Source organism: Perognathus longimembris, chromosome 6 (genome assembly GCF_023159225.1).
Source record: "Perognathus longimembris pacificus isolate PPM17 chromosome 6, ASM2315922v1, whole genome shotgun sequence".
In the NCBI taxonomy this organism is placed as follows: domain Eukaryota; kingdom Metazoa; phylum Chordata; class Mammalia; order Rodentia; family Heteromyidae; genus Perognathus; species Perognathus longimembris.
In genome coordinates, this window is record NC_063166.1 from 65,900,966 (window position 1) to 65,916,331 (window position 15,366).

The following is a 15,366-nucleotide window of genomic DNA, read 5'->3' on the forward strand; positions in this document are numbered from 1 at the left end:
TTTCAACCTTCAGGTGGCGCCCACGAGCCATGGCGCCCGCCCTACGCGCGCGAGGACGCCGCGGGGAACCCCAGGACCTCAGAGCGGACCTTCGGCCCTACCCGGGGAGGGAGGCGTGGGAGCGGGGGAGCCGCGGGGCCGGGCGCAGCCGGAGCTCCGGACGGTGGGGGTGGGGGTGGGGTGGAGGCGGGGCGGGAGGGGTTTGGGTCCCGCTCCTCCCGCCGTCCCCCCACCCCGGTTCCCCGAACCCCGGGGGTGCCGGCGCTCCGGAGGCGCCCCGAGAGAGTGTGTGGGGGTGGGGAGGCCGGGTCGGCGCCCCCGCGCCCCAGCCCGAGGCCGTGGCCCGCCCGCCGGTCCCGCCCCGCGCTAACTCTCCGGGCGCCCTCGCCGGCGGCGGCGGGCGGAGCTCGCTCGGCGGCGCTGGAGGATCGCCGGCTCCCGCCCCTTCCCCGCCCCTCCCTTCCTCCCGCCCTCCCTCTCCGGAGCCCCCGGGCGGCCGGAGCCGCGGCGGTGTGGCCCCGCGCGGCGCGAGCAGGTACGTGCGCCGCGGCAGCGGCTCGGGGCCGGCGGGGAAGGTGGGCGGGAGCCGGGCCGGGCGAGGCCGGGGCGACCGGGCCCGGAGCCGCTGCCCCGACTCCGGCGGGCGGGCGCTGGGGAGGACGCAGCCCCGGGCCGCCCCGCGCCCTCCGTTCCCGCGTGGGGAGGCGGCGGGAGGCCCGGCGCAGGTAGGCGCGCCGGGCGCGATCGGCGCGGGGGGCGGCGTGGCGGCGGCTGGAGGCGGAGGCCCGAGGCGGCGGGGAGCCGCGGAGGACACGGCGCAGCCTGACCTCGCGGCCCGCCGAAGGACACGCGGCGCGGGGTGGGGGGGGGGGGACCCGGCGCGCTCGGATCCCCGCGGCGCCTGGGCAGCTCCGGGGCCTCCCTGCGGTGGGCGCTGCCCGGCCGGCCGGCTCCGGCCTGGCCCGGGCCCGCGGCGGCGTTGGCGGTCAAGGGCAGGGGTCGGGTGTGTGAACTGCGGGCCGGCGGGCGCGCGGGCGCGGCGGGCTGCCGGGGCTTTCTGCGCGGAACTTTGGGGATGACAGCGTGGACCTGCGTGTGCGTATCCGCGCGCGGGAGGCTTTGTGTACAACTCACGCGTGCGTGTGTCAGCCGATCGGGTTTGTGAAGCTTCGCCCAGCCTCGTGGGGTGTCGGTTTCCTGGGGTACCTACGCCATGGGCGGGGTGTCGGGCTCTGGGCAGGTCTGGGTGGACCAGCTGGGTCTGGCTTGGATCTCAGCAGTCCTAGAGGGACCAGGGAAGTCTTTCTTAACCGTTGGTCTGTCTGTCTGTCCTTGTGTCTGCCATTCTCTCTCCACTCCCAAACCCTCCTTGGTACCAGATCGGTGCACGGGTGTGTGGCCCACACTGCTGGCTCCCCATACCTGGGGGGTGTGCCTTTCAGGACCTGCCCCCCTGCAGATGGGTATGGTGGTGGTGGTTGTGGGGTGTAACCAGGGAGCACCAGAACGTGTCAGTTTATGTTTCTGATGTGTTTGGGTAATTCTTGGGGGCATGGCCTTGAGCACTGGTACTCTAATGAGAAAAAAAAAAACACATTCTAAAACCGAGGGTGGAGAGAACTCTGCTTCTTCCCCCCTCCCCCCAACTCTCATCCTACCCAAAAGTTTTGGGTTCTTGCAGGGTGAAAGAGAATCCTAGGCCAGGAATTTGAGTACGCAGATTTCCTCTGGGATCTGGGGGTGTCAGGAAAGGGATGGGATATGCTAGGGGACTGATGGGTAGAGCACATCTGAGCATCCATCACCCAGCTTAGCACCGTGGATGTCGTTTGTGGTGCGAAGAATACAAAGCCAGCCAGCTCTCCTGTCTCTCCTGAGCAGTCACCAGGGGATGAGAGCACCCCAGGTGGACCTTAGTGGCCTGGGTGACCCTTAGACTCACCACAGTCTTCAGGGTGCTCCATTACAGTTGGACCAAGTGGAGGGCGGGCCAGGGCCAGGAGCAGGATAAGCTGGGGAAGGAGGGTGGAGTGCTTTCACCTCACAGGACACACAGAGGTGCACCTGGCTCCCTCCCATGTGCCATGGAATCTGGGCATGTTTCCTGTTCCTGGTGAAGATGAACCAAGATATTCTTCATCCTGAATGAAAGCTGAGTTCAGAGTCTAGCACATAGTGGGTGCTCAGCAAACACTTATTGAGTACTCTAGAAAGAGGAACGAAGTGACAGATATGAGTTGTCTGTAGAAGCAGGTCTTGTACTCAGATGAAAGGCCCTGTGTGTGCTAAGAGGAGCTGTGCGCTGCCCATCCACGTTGTTCGGAAGGTCAGAAGATGGAAGCCCATGCCTTCTGGCATGGAACCTCTTGTCCTCAGCATTTCTGTCTCTATTTCATGTGTGCTCACTTCATTCATTTGCTCAGATTCATGCATACAACCACAGAGCACGAAAGAGCAAACCTGAGAGTGCAGAGAGCATCAGGTATGTGTGCATGCACGTGCATATGTGCACATGTGACGTGACAGCGCCAAGCCGCTCTGAGTCTGGGGGATGGTGTCTCTGGGGTGTGTGAGCGCTTGTGTGCTTGGGGGCCCTGGGTGTCTGTGCCCTCAGCACAGCAGAGCTACCTGCAATGTGTGGCTGTGCAGTGAGGGAAGGGTCTGTGGGGAAGACACTGGATCTGGGTGAGACAGGACTTGGCTGACAGCTGCACCCGAGTGTTAGGAAGGAATGGGGCCAGGGTGGACAGATTCTCCCATTTGGCAAGAGAAGAAAAAGCCAGGCATCCAAATAATATATGTGTGTGTGTGTGTGTGTGTGTGTGTGTGTGTGTGTGTATGTATGTATGTAACTAATTCACCGAAACCAGACAAGAAATGAAACAAAGCAAAAATTTGTGTGAGCCAAATCTGGCCATGGGGCTGTAGATAGGTATTGTTTGAGGGTGTGGTGTGTGTGTGTGTGTGTGTGTGTGTGTGTGTGTGTGTGCGCGCGCGCGCGTGTATGTGTGTGTTGGGACACCCCAGCTTTGCAGCTCAGAGTCCCCCTTCTTGCTCTCCGCTTTTCTCTCCTCCCCCTTTCCTTCCTCCCTCTCCCAGCTCTCCTATTCATCCTGACTCTCAAGTCTGCACCTCCCCCCACCTCTCTTCATCGCAGGGAATGAACACATAGCTCATTCTAGCCCCCATCAGGCCCCTGTTTGATGAGCCACTGCAGGGCCAGCCTGTGCTCAGGGACCAGTGTGATGTCAGCTCCCCCAGCCCATTGGCTTCCTGGTGGACCCTGATCTCCATTCTCTTTCTGCTTCTTTTTCATAATTCTGTCCTGCTGCCTTCTGAAACTCACCTGAATCTCAGCCCTCCGGGTTCTAGCACCTCACCATCACTCCCCTGGCTGCTTGGCCTGGCTTTCAGAGCCCTCTCTGAGCTGCCCTAGGGCCCTTCCTCCTTTCCTTTCCTGAATTCCCCCCTAGATCACCTAACTTCTGGGGAACCCCACCCTTCCTCTGATGTCTGACTCAAGGGACAGTGAGTCTTGGTGGCGTCCCTGGTTTCTCCCCTTTGTTCTCACCCTACCCCACCCTCACTACAGGTAAGGATGTTCATTCATTGGACCAGCCAGGGCCTCGTGTGTGCCTCATTCTTGAAGTCTTCACAGCCACCTTACGAGGGAGATGTTTTGTTATTCCCATTTCACAGATGAGGATACTGAGTCTGGGGAGGCTCCCACATCCCGTGCCTAAGCTCGAGTGCTGAAGATGGCCTCGAAGCCGATGGCTACCTCCCTCCCTCCCTCCATCACAGATACTTCTGTGGGTTGTCTCAGTCCCATGCTAGGCCTGCGCAGCAGGGAGTGCTGCTGTTCTATCACTCCATAAAGGGAGACACAGGCCTGGAGAGAAGTGACTTGCTCAGAACCACATGTCAGCCAGTGCTGGAGCAGGATCTCAGTGTGGCCCACACTGCTGTGTCATTATCCTCGTCCCCATCCCCTCCTCCGTGTGGCCAGCCAACCCCAGGAGGAGCTGTGCACAGGACAAGTGTGATGTCCCATCCCAACAGGCATTTACTTGGCAGAAGTCTGCTGAATTCAACTAATGTGCTGTTTTCTCTTCTAGCTGCCAAGGGGCCAAGGGATGAGCTGGGGTCCTCCTTCCCAATGGCATCGCCCCCTGGACTGGAACTGAAGACATTGAGCAATGGTCCCCAGGTCCCAAGGGGCCCAGTGGCCCCACCCAGAGTGGGTGTGGATAATGCCTGTTTCTTCTCTGAGGAGCATGAGACTCGATTCCAGAACCCTGGGGATGCCAGACTGGGTGGCTCCCCTGGCTCCCCAGGGCATGTTCCCTCTCTGCCTCGGTCTCAGAGGGACGATTTGTCCCTGCGTTCAGAGGAGGGGCCAGGCTTGGAGCCCATAAGCCGCCCAGTGGATTACGGCTTTGTTTCCGCCCTGGTTTTCCTGGTGAGTGGGATTCTCCTGGTGGTGACAGCCTATGCCATCCCCCGCGAGGCCCGTGTCAACCCGGACACAGTGACTGCGAGGGAGATGGAGCGCCTGGAGATGTACTACGCCCGCCTGGGCTCCCACCTGGACAAGTGCATCATCGCGGGCCTGGGGCTGCTCACGGTGGGCGGCATGCTCTTGTCTGTGCTGCTCATGGTCTCCCTGTGCAAGGGGGAGCTCTACCGCCGACAGACCTTCGTCCCAGGCAGGGGCTCCAGGAAGACTTATGGCTCCATTAACCTGCGCATGAGACAGCTCACTGGGGATGGGGGCCAGGCCCTGGTGGAGAATGAGGTTGTCCAAGCCTCAGAGACCAGCCACCCTCTCCAGGGCTCTTAAGTAGAAGCCCACCCTAGATGGCTACTCTGGCTGCAGGTCTAAGGCCCCCAGAGGCCTGAGCTCCACATAGTGCCCCACGGTGCTGGAGAGGGAGACAGAGCCTGAGCCCAGCCACACACATGCAGGCAAAGAGCTCACTGGTCTGTTTTGCAGCTTGAGGTTTTGCATAGGGTTTTGTTTGGGGGAGGGAATGGCTTCTGCTGCTAAAAATACAAAGTTCGGAAACCACGGCTCTTGGAAGATGAGGTCTCTTGGCATTTCCAAGGGCTGAGAGTTGTTTGAAAGATTGCCCAGGCCTGGGGAGAATTCTGGGACCTCCACTAGCCTCATCTGCCAGGTGAGGGTGGGCTGATCTGAGGAGAGGGGGGCTTCGAGCTCTAGCCTTCCAAGATGGCAGATGGCTGCTTGAAAACGGGGACCCCACTCAGCACTGGGGTGATCCCTGTAGCACAGCACTGACTGAACTGTAATCTTCCCTACTACAGACAAGGTGTCAGGCTTTATCCACAAAGTACGAGGTTAAACTGCATGAGCCCGAAGGGCCAGCCCTGCCCTGGACAAGGGGCCTCAGCCATCCCTTTAAGGATGACGGTCCAGGGGGCACTAGGCATTCTCAGTGCCACGTTCTGGCCCATCCTTGGTGATCAGGAAGTGGCGATCGTAGTTCTTCTAGAGTCCGTTGGTCCAGTTGGATTAAATTGATCATTTGCCAAAGCCTTAGTTTTGGTCTTGGGGTGTCACTTCCTTCTGTATGATTTCCCACAGTACAGGTGAGTGGGAGGCGTGAGGGCTTTGCTATGTCTGTGGCACAAGGTGGGCCATTATCCCCCCCTTTCTCAACTGTGTGTCCCTTGGGATTGACCTCTCATTCTGATAATAGAAAAGTTTTGTGTTTTTTTTTAAAAAGAATTCATTTTTTAAAATGCTGAATTTGTAATATTTGCTTCTCTTCTTAGTAGTAAAAATGCAGCCATAATTTGTTTGGGAGAGAAATCAGGCACATTTAAGTAGCCACTCCAGCCATATTGATCGCTGTTTGTTTTTGGTCCTGTGGAATATTTGCAGGCTCCTTCCAAATTCCCTTTACACTTCTGACAAGGAAGGGGTGCGGATTCTGGAGGTGAGAGGCTATGGGTGAGGACTGAGGGCTTTCAGAGCCCCTGGCCAGGAGTTGTGTCAGTGATCCCATGGGGGCTGAGGATCTTGGGCTGTCACAGGGTGGGGGGTGGGTGAAGTGGGGGTGGGGGAGGAGGAGACTGTGGACTGGAGATGCCCTGAGTCCCCGTAATAGGAGCCTTCGGTCTAGGGAGCTGAGCCTCTGGGGCAGCCTCTGAGATGGATCAAATATCTGCTCAGAGCTGATGGCCCAGTGATTGCTGAGGGGACAAAGATGGCAGAGCTTGGCCTCACAGGTTCTGTTGTGGCGTTGAGTGGGTGGGGCCTGCCCAGCGTGGTGGGAGGATCACAAACCCTGGGCTTGTGTGGGCATGTCAGTCTCTCTCAGGCTCCAAGCAAAGGAACAACTCGAGTGCCACCCCCGGTGAACCACCGTGGACCTGGACCATCCCTAATGATAGGCCCAGGCTTTGCAAATCCATAATGATCATAATAAAACTATCAACCCAAGCTGTACTGGTTCGTGTGACAGTGGGGGGCGGGGCTCATTTGGTTCTTAAACCTGTGGAGAGGCCGCACCTGAGATCATCCACTCACATCTGGTGAAATGCAATGAAAAAAAATCTGTGAGAAGATTAAATTCCAGGAATCTCAGGTTTTTCTCTAAACCAGAGAAGCCTGCTTTGCATGCTGATGTGGAAACGCCTTTAGGAAATGTGGATAATGGATCGAGGCAGTCATTACCTTGTCAGGGAATTAACAAAAACGTGAGAGATGCCAAAAAACATTTCCCTAGATTGCGGCTGAGCTCTCCCAAACTGGCAAATCCCAAACAGACTTAGGAAGGAGCCAGGTAGAACACAGATGCCTAAGAAGGTTCCTGTGGGGCTTTTCTCTTCCATCCAACAGGCTACCAGGGTCTCCAAACCTGGCTTTCCTTGCTGTGTCTGAACAGATGGTGATTTTGGAGCCGGTGAGACCTGGTGGTACTTGTGGCCAGCCTTCTGCCCCTTCTCACAGGTTACCCCGACCCACTGCAGATCCTGCTGGTCCCGCTTTTAGTCTCACCACAGCTCATTCTTTGGCTGTTGATACCCATGCGAGGTGCTCTTGGGGGTCATGGCTTTCTTTCTTGTCCCTCCCCCTGCCCCCTCCCCCCCTCCACTCAGCAGAAGCCTATTAAAGGGGCAGCTAGGTCAGGCCATCCCTCTGCTCTACATAATGTCCCTCTTGTTCTAGGCAAAACTCAGCCCGAGGTGGATGGAGACCGGACTAGCATAGCTCGTGTGTCCAGGCCCCTCCCTTGCACAGCCCCCTTCCAAGGCCTGGGTGTCTTCTGTATCTGTCATTTGCCTTCCTTTTCTTCCTAAGGACTGCTCCTAAATCCCATACACTTCAGGCTCACTCCCTCACCTTGGAGGCCACCTTGAAAATCGCCTCCTCGCCGAAGCCTTGGCTGGCCACTGGTTTAACGCTGCACCCACAACCCAGTGAGGACACCCAGCAGGTTGGGCCCTGGGCTTAGTACCGTTTCTCCCTCCTGCTGCCTCCTCCTGGACCATAGCCCCACAAGGACAGGCGGACAGGCATTGCAGTCCAGGCGGTTCATGTGGCTGACACACACAGGAGGTGTTCATTGAGGATGGATTTTCTAAGCCTCCACACAGGGTCCTGGAGCCCCATAGATCCTGCCAGTGCCCTGCAGGCCTGCTGCCAGTGGGTGGAGGGCAGCATCCGAATCCCAAAGACCCCATGGCTGGAAGTGTGGAAGGGGCTTGTCCCTGGCTCCTGAAGCTGCGGCTTGGGAACCCCCTTACTCCCTCTCTGGGGCCTTGGTACAGATTTATGTGGAAAAGTTAGAGGCGTTTCCCTAATGATGGACAGCCTCTTAGTCCTGCCAGAACACAGCCAGGTTCCAGCTACAGCTAGGAGACCTTTTCTGATACCCCCTCTGCCATGGACCTGAAGCCACCAGGCCTGGGCCTTAGGAAGCCTGGTGTCTGTCGCCTCCACTCATCTCAGGGGCTGGCTGGGATCCACCGCTATTGCTCCCTTTCTGAAAAATAAATATTACCTTCCCTGGGATTCTCTTTAACATGCCCTCCTCCTTGCACGTGTGCATCTGCTTGCATGCATGCTGGTGCATATACACAAACCCTTGCATGCACTCATCCTGTGTACACACACACACACACACACACACACACACACACACACAGAGCTTCTTCCTGTCTGACATTGCCCAGAAGCCAAGGACACATGCTCTGGGAAAGCAGCACCCAGCCAGGGCATCCTCTGGATGATTGACGATGTCGGCTTTCTCCACCAGCTACAGGCTGTGCATTTCCCGGCATGCTTCCCTCCCAGCCATCAGGTCTGCCCTCCCCAGGGTGGGCTGTCATCTCCCTCATACTCTCTGCACTGCTTCCCTGCCTCTTCCCTTGGGGCTAGGAGGACAATGTCTAGGACTTTTACCTGGGCACTTCGGGAGGGAACTAGGCACGCCAGGTCCTGCTCAGTGCTGATGTTGGGCAGGTAGTTCTACCTCCCAGTCTTCCAGAGTAAAACTGGCTAGGCGGAGGTCAAGATGTTGGAGTTGTGTGTCAGAGGGCAGAGGCAAGAGGAAAGTGGGGTGTCTTTAGAGAAGGCAGAGAGGCATGCATTCCTGCTGGGCCTGTTGTTTCTTCCCCTTTTTTCTCCACATGTAGACTCAGGTAGAGAGAGGAGCTTGCTGGGAACTTTTCCAGCTACTGGTGGTTAGTCACTGAAGGGATGTTAGCATTCGGGAGGGTGCCATCTATATTCAGGGATGGAGCTTGTGGAGTTTGGTGGGCTTTAAGCAAGAGGCTTCTACTCCTCCTATGGGGAGCTTCAATGCTCCATTGGCCAGAACCTGGCTACAGACAAGGACAACTATGGACTAAACACCATCTTCCTGGCCTGGATTGTCCAGGAGCAGATGGGTAGAGGTACCAGGCTACCTAGGAAGTGCAGAGAATGACAGGATGGCCACCTTCCTCCTCCAGCCTGTGGTGCGCACGCGTGTGCGCGCGCGCGCGCGCGCACACACACACACACACACACACACACACACACACACGCACATGCCTGCAATTGCGCTAGGGGATTCTAGAGCTGAGAGCAGAGCCCTCTGGTGGGACTCAATGAGATCTGTCTGATGGGATAGTCAGTCAATGCCTCTGGACTGCCAAGGTGCTGAGAAGGTGCCCAGTGCCTTGTAGACCGTTTGCTCAGCTGTGTAAGTGGCAGTGTAACTCTCAGCACCTTCGCCCTAAGGCTGTCCAGGAAGCACTTAGCACAGTGTGTACTCACTTGGTGCTTTCTGTGCCAGTGCTTCCTAATGGCTTGGTAAATGTCAGTGCTCATGTCCACTCATCCATCCATTCACATCTAATCTTCATTCTTCACACACAGTCCCTGTCCTAGGGCCACTGCCGGGCTGTCTGAGGAACGGGGCAGTCAGTGGTCCCTGCTGTGGTGTAGGAGGCACAAGGCTTGTGTGTGGAGTGGGAAGTGCAGGGGGTGGTGGGTAGCTGTGTGGGCTGGAGTTAGTAAGGCTGTTCTGGAAGCGGGGTGTCTAGTAGGAATCCCAAACAGTGAAGCTGTACCCAGTGCGGGGTGAGGAGGACACAGCCCCAGACACAGGCCAGTGTGAGCAGAGGCCTCTCCAGCAGGTGGAGTGGGGACGGGGTGGGGGGAGGGGGGTGCAGGCGTGTGAGACGGCACATGCTGGGGTGAGGTGGGGTGGCGCGGGTCCTTGTACCTGGCTCAGGGGTCACTGTGAAGACATCTACAGGTTCCAGGAGTAGCCACAGGTCTGCTTGCTCTTGGGTGGCCACAGATGTGTGGAGCTGCAAGGAGCTGCAAGGACAGGTGCAGTGGCGGGAGGACTGCAGTGCCTTGGCTCGCACCATCGTCCCAGCTCTGCAACCCTGACTCCAGCATGACCCCAAGCTCCCTCATGTGACCTCTTACCTCCAAGGTCAAGGCCACAGCCACTGGTGTTTGGGGCTTTGTGAGTGAAAGGGAGCCCACTAACCAGCTCTGCTGGCAGGAAAGCTGTCCCCAGGGGTGTAGGGGGGGAGCTGCAGAGGTGGCGGCTGCCTTGTCAACCTCTTCCCAGGAGGCATGGCGTCTGGGCCCCTACCGACTCAGAGCCAGTGACATTCAGCCAGCGCCAGCCACCCCTTTCCCATCTTCTCTTTCTTCTCCTCTTCTAGTCTCCCCACATCCTTTGATCCCTGGTTCTGTGTCCACCTCTTTCATTGAAGCTACTCATGAGCGGCCAGGCATCCAGAGGTGAGCTGTCACTTTAGCCAACTCGCCTGCCAGCAGACAGCCACTCCTGAGTCCCTGTCCTCCCCCAGCAGATGAAAGTGGGGGCCAAGCGCAGATGTCTGCAGGGCTTGGCAGGGACATCAATGAGCACAGCAGGTGGTGGTGGCACTGGTGGCAGGCCCGAGGGCATCTGTGCCAGCTCTGGCCAGCTGTTCCCTGTGGTCACCCGAGCCCCGGGTGACTCAAGAGCAGCCGGACAGCTCGACTTTGAGTGGGTGCAAAGATGATACCAGGCATTATCCATTGCTGAGGCCAAAGCTGGGGAGGATGAGAGGCCCATGCTGGGGTTAGAAGAGTGGCCCTCCCCTCCCGAGCGCTTAGTGATGGGGGCACAGACCACGGCAGGGACCCATCCAAGCATCACTCATTCTTTTATTGCAGGTTTTGGGAATTCAGCACTAAATAGATAAAAGCTCAGAGGTAGTCTCCCCACGCCCAGGGCTTTGTGCTTGAGTCATGATCATACCCCCTTTTGCTTTAGTAATTTTCTAGACAGGCTCTCTCGTTCTCTCTCTCTCTCTCTCTCTCTCTCTCACACACACACACACACACACACACACACACACCTCCATTTCACAGATGAGGAAGACCAAGGCATCTGCAAAATGTCACACAGCTGACGAACCAGAGATGAGACTGGAGCTAAATGTTTTGTCATCATGTATCACATCATTTAATAGTACTGAGGTCAATTAGAGCTTGTTTATGGCAGATCTGGGCCGTGGACTGCTACTGTAGACTCTCACAGGTGGCCAGATCCTAGTCAGCTCCATCCTCACCTTGGTTTTACAGATGGGAAAGCCAGAGCACACAAGTCTTGCTCTCAGCATCCATGGCTCAGGCCCGGCCCTTTCTTCATGGACTGACTTCTCATGGAAGCAGGAAGCCTGAATAAAGGCTGAACCTGCTCCTGTGGATCTGAGGGCAAGAATTCTACATGGGAGACAGGAATCCTAGGTGGAGGTTCTGTCCCTTCAGGGTCGCCTGCCTGTCCCTAGGAGTTGGCCATTTTGGGTTGAGAGGAGACGACCATGCAATAACTGGGCGCAAAGGCCTCCACCAGGGGCTGCAGGGCAGGAGGGCGCTGACCAGGGTGCTGAACCAGTGCATTGCTCTCCCTAAGAGTACCAGAACCTACGTGACTGTTTGGCCAGAGTTTGGTGAGAGAGCCTTGGACTTGTAGCCGAGATTTCCTAAGGTTAGTGTGGCTCTGGGAAGGTCATCCTCACTCATCTGTCCTGGACTTGCTTTTTCACTTGTTCGGTGATGGAAGAGTAACTCTGACCTTACTAAACTCAGAAGGCTGCGGTGAGCAGAGCAGCCACTGGGGACAGGCGACTGCTGTGCTTAGAGCCCAAGCCCCATCTCAACACCCAGAGAAGCCTCCAGGGATTTTCTGGGCCTGTCTCCTCTGCAGGATGGAGGCTGTGCCATGGACCAGATGAACTTCTGCTCCTGGCACTCTGGTGCACTAGCTGTTAAGTGGACTGGCTTAGGAGTATGTGGAGCATTTTGCAAATGGATGTTTTTATGACCATCCTTAGGACCACACAGCTCTGTCCTTTTTCAGACAGGTCTTGACTGTTCCCCAGCTTCTGAGATGGGATCGGGCCAGGGCATGAGGTCTAGGACACCTCTATTGAAAAGAATGCTAGGGGCTGGGAATGTGGCTTAGTGGTAGAGTGCTTGCCTAGCATGCACAAAGCCATGGGTTCGATTCCTCAGCACCACATAAACAGAAAAAACCAGAAGTGGAGCTGTGGCACAAGAGGTAGAGTGCTAGCCTTGAGCAAAAAGAAGCCAGGGACAGTGCTCAGGCCCTGAGTCCAAGCCCAGAACTGGTATTTTTTAAAAGAAAAAAAAGAATGCTAGAGCCATAGAACCAAAATGACCCTGTTGTGACACCCCTCTGGGGACATCTGGTACAAATGTCACTAGCTCTGGGACAGTATACCTAGCACACTGGGCACCATATGAATGCTTGTCCCCTTTCTGGGGGGTAGCCCAAGGTTCCTATTCTTTGGTTCATGAAGTCTCATCTAACCTACCCATAAGACCTTTGGCCACTATTACCCGCTGATATGACATATGTGGTGGGGCCAAATGCCAGTCAGGCCTGCAAACAGGGCAATTGCAACTTTGCAGAGGAAGGCCACACTGCAGCAAAGGGCATGTGGGGTCACATTCATGCCAGCCTTCTAGGGTCTGTCCTATCACCAGGGCTGGAACACCACTCTGCCTCCACCCCAACGAGCCAGGGTGTGTCTGTGGCTAACCAAGTCTGGGGGCCAAGATTCTGCCTGGGTCTCTCTAGAGCAAAAAAGTCAACACTAGCCACCAAGCATGCAGGCATTAGGACAGAAAAAGGGAGAGGTATGCATGTGGGGTAGTGAGTCCTATGTTTACCAGAACTGCACCAAATGTATGAGATAGGTGACAGAGAACATGAACTGCTCCACAGATTCCAACTGTTCTCCTGTGAAGATAGCCAGGGGTCTGTAGCAAACGTGTCACTACAACAACAGATAGGGAGGCCCCAGGAGGCTGGGTCCTAAAGAGTAAGTCTGTGTGGGACTCGCTACCCATTCAACTATGGGTCCACATGCACTGACCAGCACAGGAATATACTCGGCTCTGCATACACTATGCATTCCTGGGAGGGGTCTTAAGAGACTCATGACTTAGAATGGAGGCGGCTTGAAGTTCAGGATGAAGGAGGTAACACAAGGGGCCACCGCTCTAAGAATGGGGAAGACCATCCAAGGAAGAGAAAGTAGGATGTGGGTCAGTACGAGGTCTACAGTACCTGAGTACGAACACAATGATTCAGAACCAGACTCATTCTGCTCGTGTAAGCCACGGATGAACTATGACATTTCAAACCATGCAAGGGTGATGCTGTGCAGCTCACTATATCACAACAGGTCACAGGACTGTCCTATATTACACCTAGCCAAGAACCAGCCCCCAACTCCATCACTGGGTAAAGGGAAATTCTGAGTGGCTGTATACTATGCGCATACAGTCTTAGAGTAGATTGTAAGGTAAAGAAAGAGGAGGAGTTCCACATATTAGATGGTTATATGGGGTAGACTGAAAAGTGAAGAGACAGGACTTGCATTTATGACAGGATCCATCTTGGGCGGACTCCATCAATGGTGTCTAAAAGGAAATTCTGAGTGGTTGTATGTTCCTGTAAACTATGTGTTTGTAGGGTAGACTGAAAAGTGAAGAGATGGAGCTACCATGTACATAGGGATAATCTTGGGTGGAGTCCTGTCAGCTCTGTGTAAAAGGAAATTGGTTGTATGCTATGCACATGTTCTCTTATTTCAAATAAAAAAAATGGAAGTATTTCTTAAAAAAAAAAAAAAAAAAGAACCAGCCCCCAAAGTCACTTCTTCTATCACTGGTGATGGCTTGCTCCCATATGGCTGTTTTCAAAGCCATGGTCTGCTCTCCCTGAGGGTGAATGCTTTTATTTCTCTCTTGCATGGCATAAATACAGGAACACACACACACAGAAGCTGAGTCACAGGGCTGGCGAGAACAACTGGAACTCTCCTACACACTTCTGGGTGTGAGGGTGTGGTGCTGTGGAAACGGAGTTCCTCACAAAGTGAAACCCCAGCAAGTAGACTCCTTGATTGCCTAAACACAGCTCATCGGCCCACACAAAATCTTGTACACAACTTTTCATAGTAGTATTAATCATAATAGCCGAAAAGGAGAAACTAGCTAACTATCCATCCGCTGATGGATTAAGATGTGATATATCCCTATAATGGATTCAGCCACAAAAAGAATGAGATAGACCAGAACAAGAATGAGTCTTGAAGCCAGACACAAAGGGCCACATACTGAGTGATTCCATTTATGAGAATGGTCTAGAACAAGCAAATTTTTAGATAGTGGACTAGGAGTTGCCTAGGCTGGGAAAGAGAAAAGGGGGTGAACTGTCCATGAGTCTGGAGCTACATTTTTGGTGGTGGTAAAATGTCCAGGTGGTGGAGGCATAACACTATGAATATACTACAACTCAATGAATTGCAGTACTTTAAACAGGAGAGCTTAAAGGTGGCTTCTCTCTCAATAAAGCAGCGACTTGGAAGGAAACAAAGAGAACAGGGTATTAATGCTGATGTTTATTGTCAAGGCTGTTTGGGGTTCTACAAGACATGGTCTGAAACATGCCACTGCTGCTTGTTCCCATTCATAACCCAGACAGCAACAGCAGCCACAGCCTGCCGGGAAATTCAAGCCCCACCCACCGCCTTACCCCCCCTTCCATGGCATTGCCTGTCCTTGATGCAAGACCACCTGGAAAATGGCTGATTCTGCAAATGAGCTGCCACCTTCAAAAAACGGGACTTTATATAGGATTCTCTTTTTAACCTTTGCTACTAGAAAATCAATGGCCAATTTATTGTTTACATTTCCTCTTTTCCTAGAATCAGAGTTCTAAAAGTGATCTGTATTTGCTGCACCTGTCTGATGGCCTTTAATCTGATGTTCCTCTAAATGCTCCTTTGATTGAAGTGGGTTATTTTTGTTTTGTTTTTTTTGCCAGTCCCGGGGCTTGAACTCAGGGCCTGAGCAGTCCCTGGCTTCTTTTTGCTCAAGGCTAGCACTCTACCACTTGAGCCACAGTGCCACTTCTGGCTTTTTCTATTTGTGTGGTGCTGAGGAATTGAACCCAGGGCTTCATGTATACAAGGCGAGCACTTTACCACTAGGCCATATTCCCAGCCCCATTGAAATGGGTATTTGTACAAGGAAATGGTTCCTTTGAAGTCCTTTAGCTGCAGGTATGGTCCAATTCCAAAACAAAGACAAACATTCCACCCATTTGCCAGTCTTCAAGGACAGCCAGGAGCAATGACGGCATGTGTACCTAGGCCTCATCTCTTGGCCTTTCCTTCTCCACAGTACATGTTCTAATCAAGGTGGTCAGCACTCTGTCTCCAGGGTTTATGCTAGTGTCTAACATGGAACTGCCAGATATACCTGGAAGATTAAGGGTGAGGTTCAGCTCAGGTAGAAAAGTT

General features: G+C 54.8%; 1 protein-coding gene across 1 annotated transcript; it reads left to right on the top strand.

Annotated features, from left to right (window-relative positions):
* The first annotated feature begins 479 nt into the window (after positions 1-479).
* On the top strand, positions 480-6,045 carry Tmem74b (transmembrane protein 74B). Its single transcript, XM_048347437.1, has 2 exons — positions 480-535; positions 4,119-6,045. The coding sequence occupies exon 2, from the start codon at positions 4,160-4,162 to the stop codon at positions 4,841-4,843; it is 684 nt and encodes a 227-aa protein (XP_048203394.1). The 5' UTR covers positions 480-535; positions 4,119-4,159; the 3' UTR covers positions 4,844-6,045.
* Positions 6,046-15,366: the final 9,321 nt, after the last annotated feature.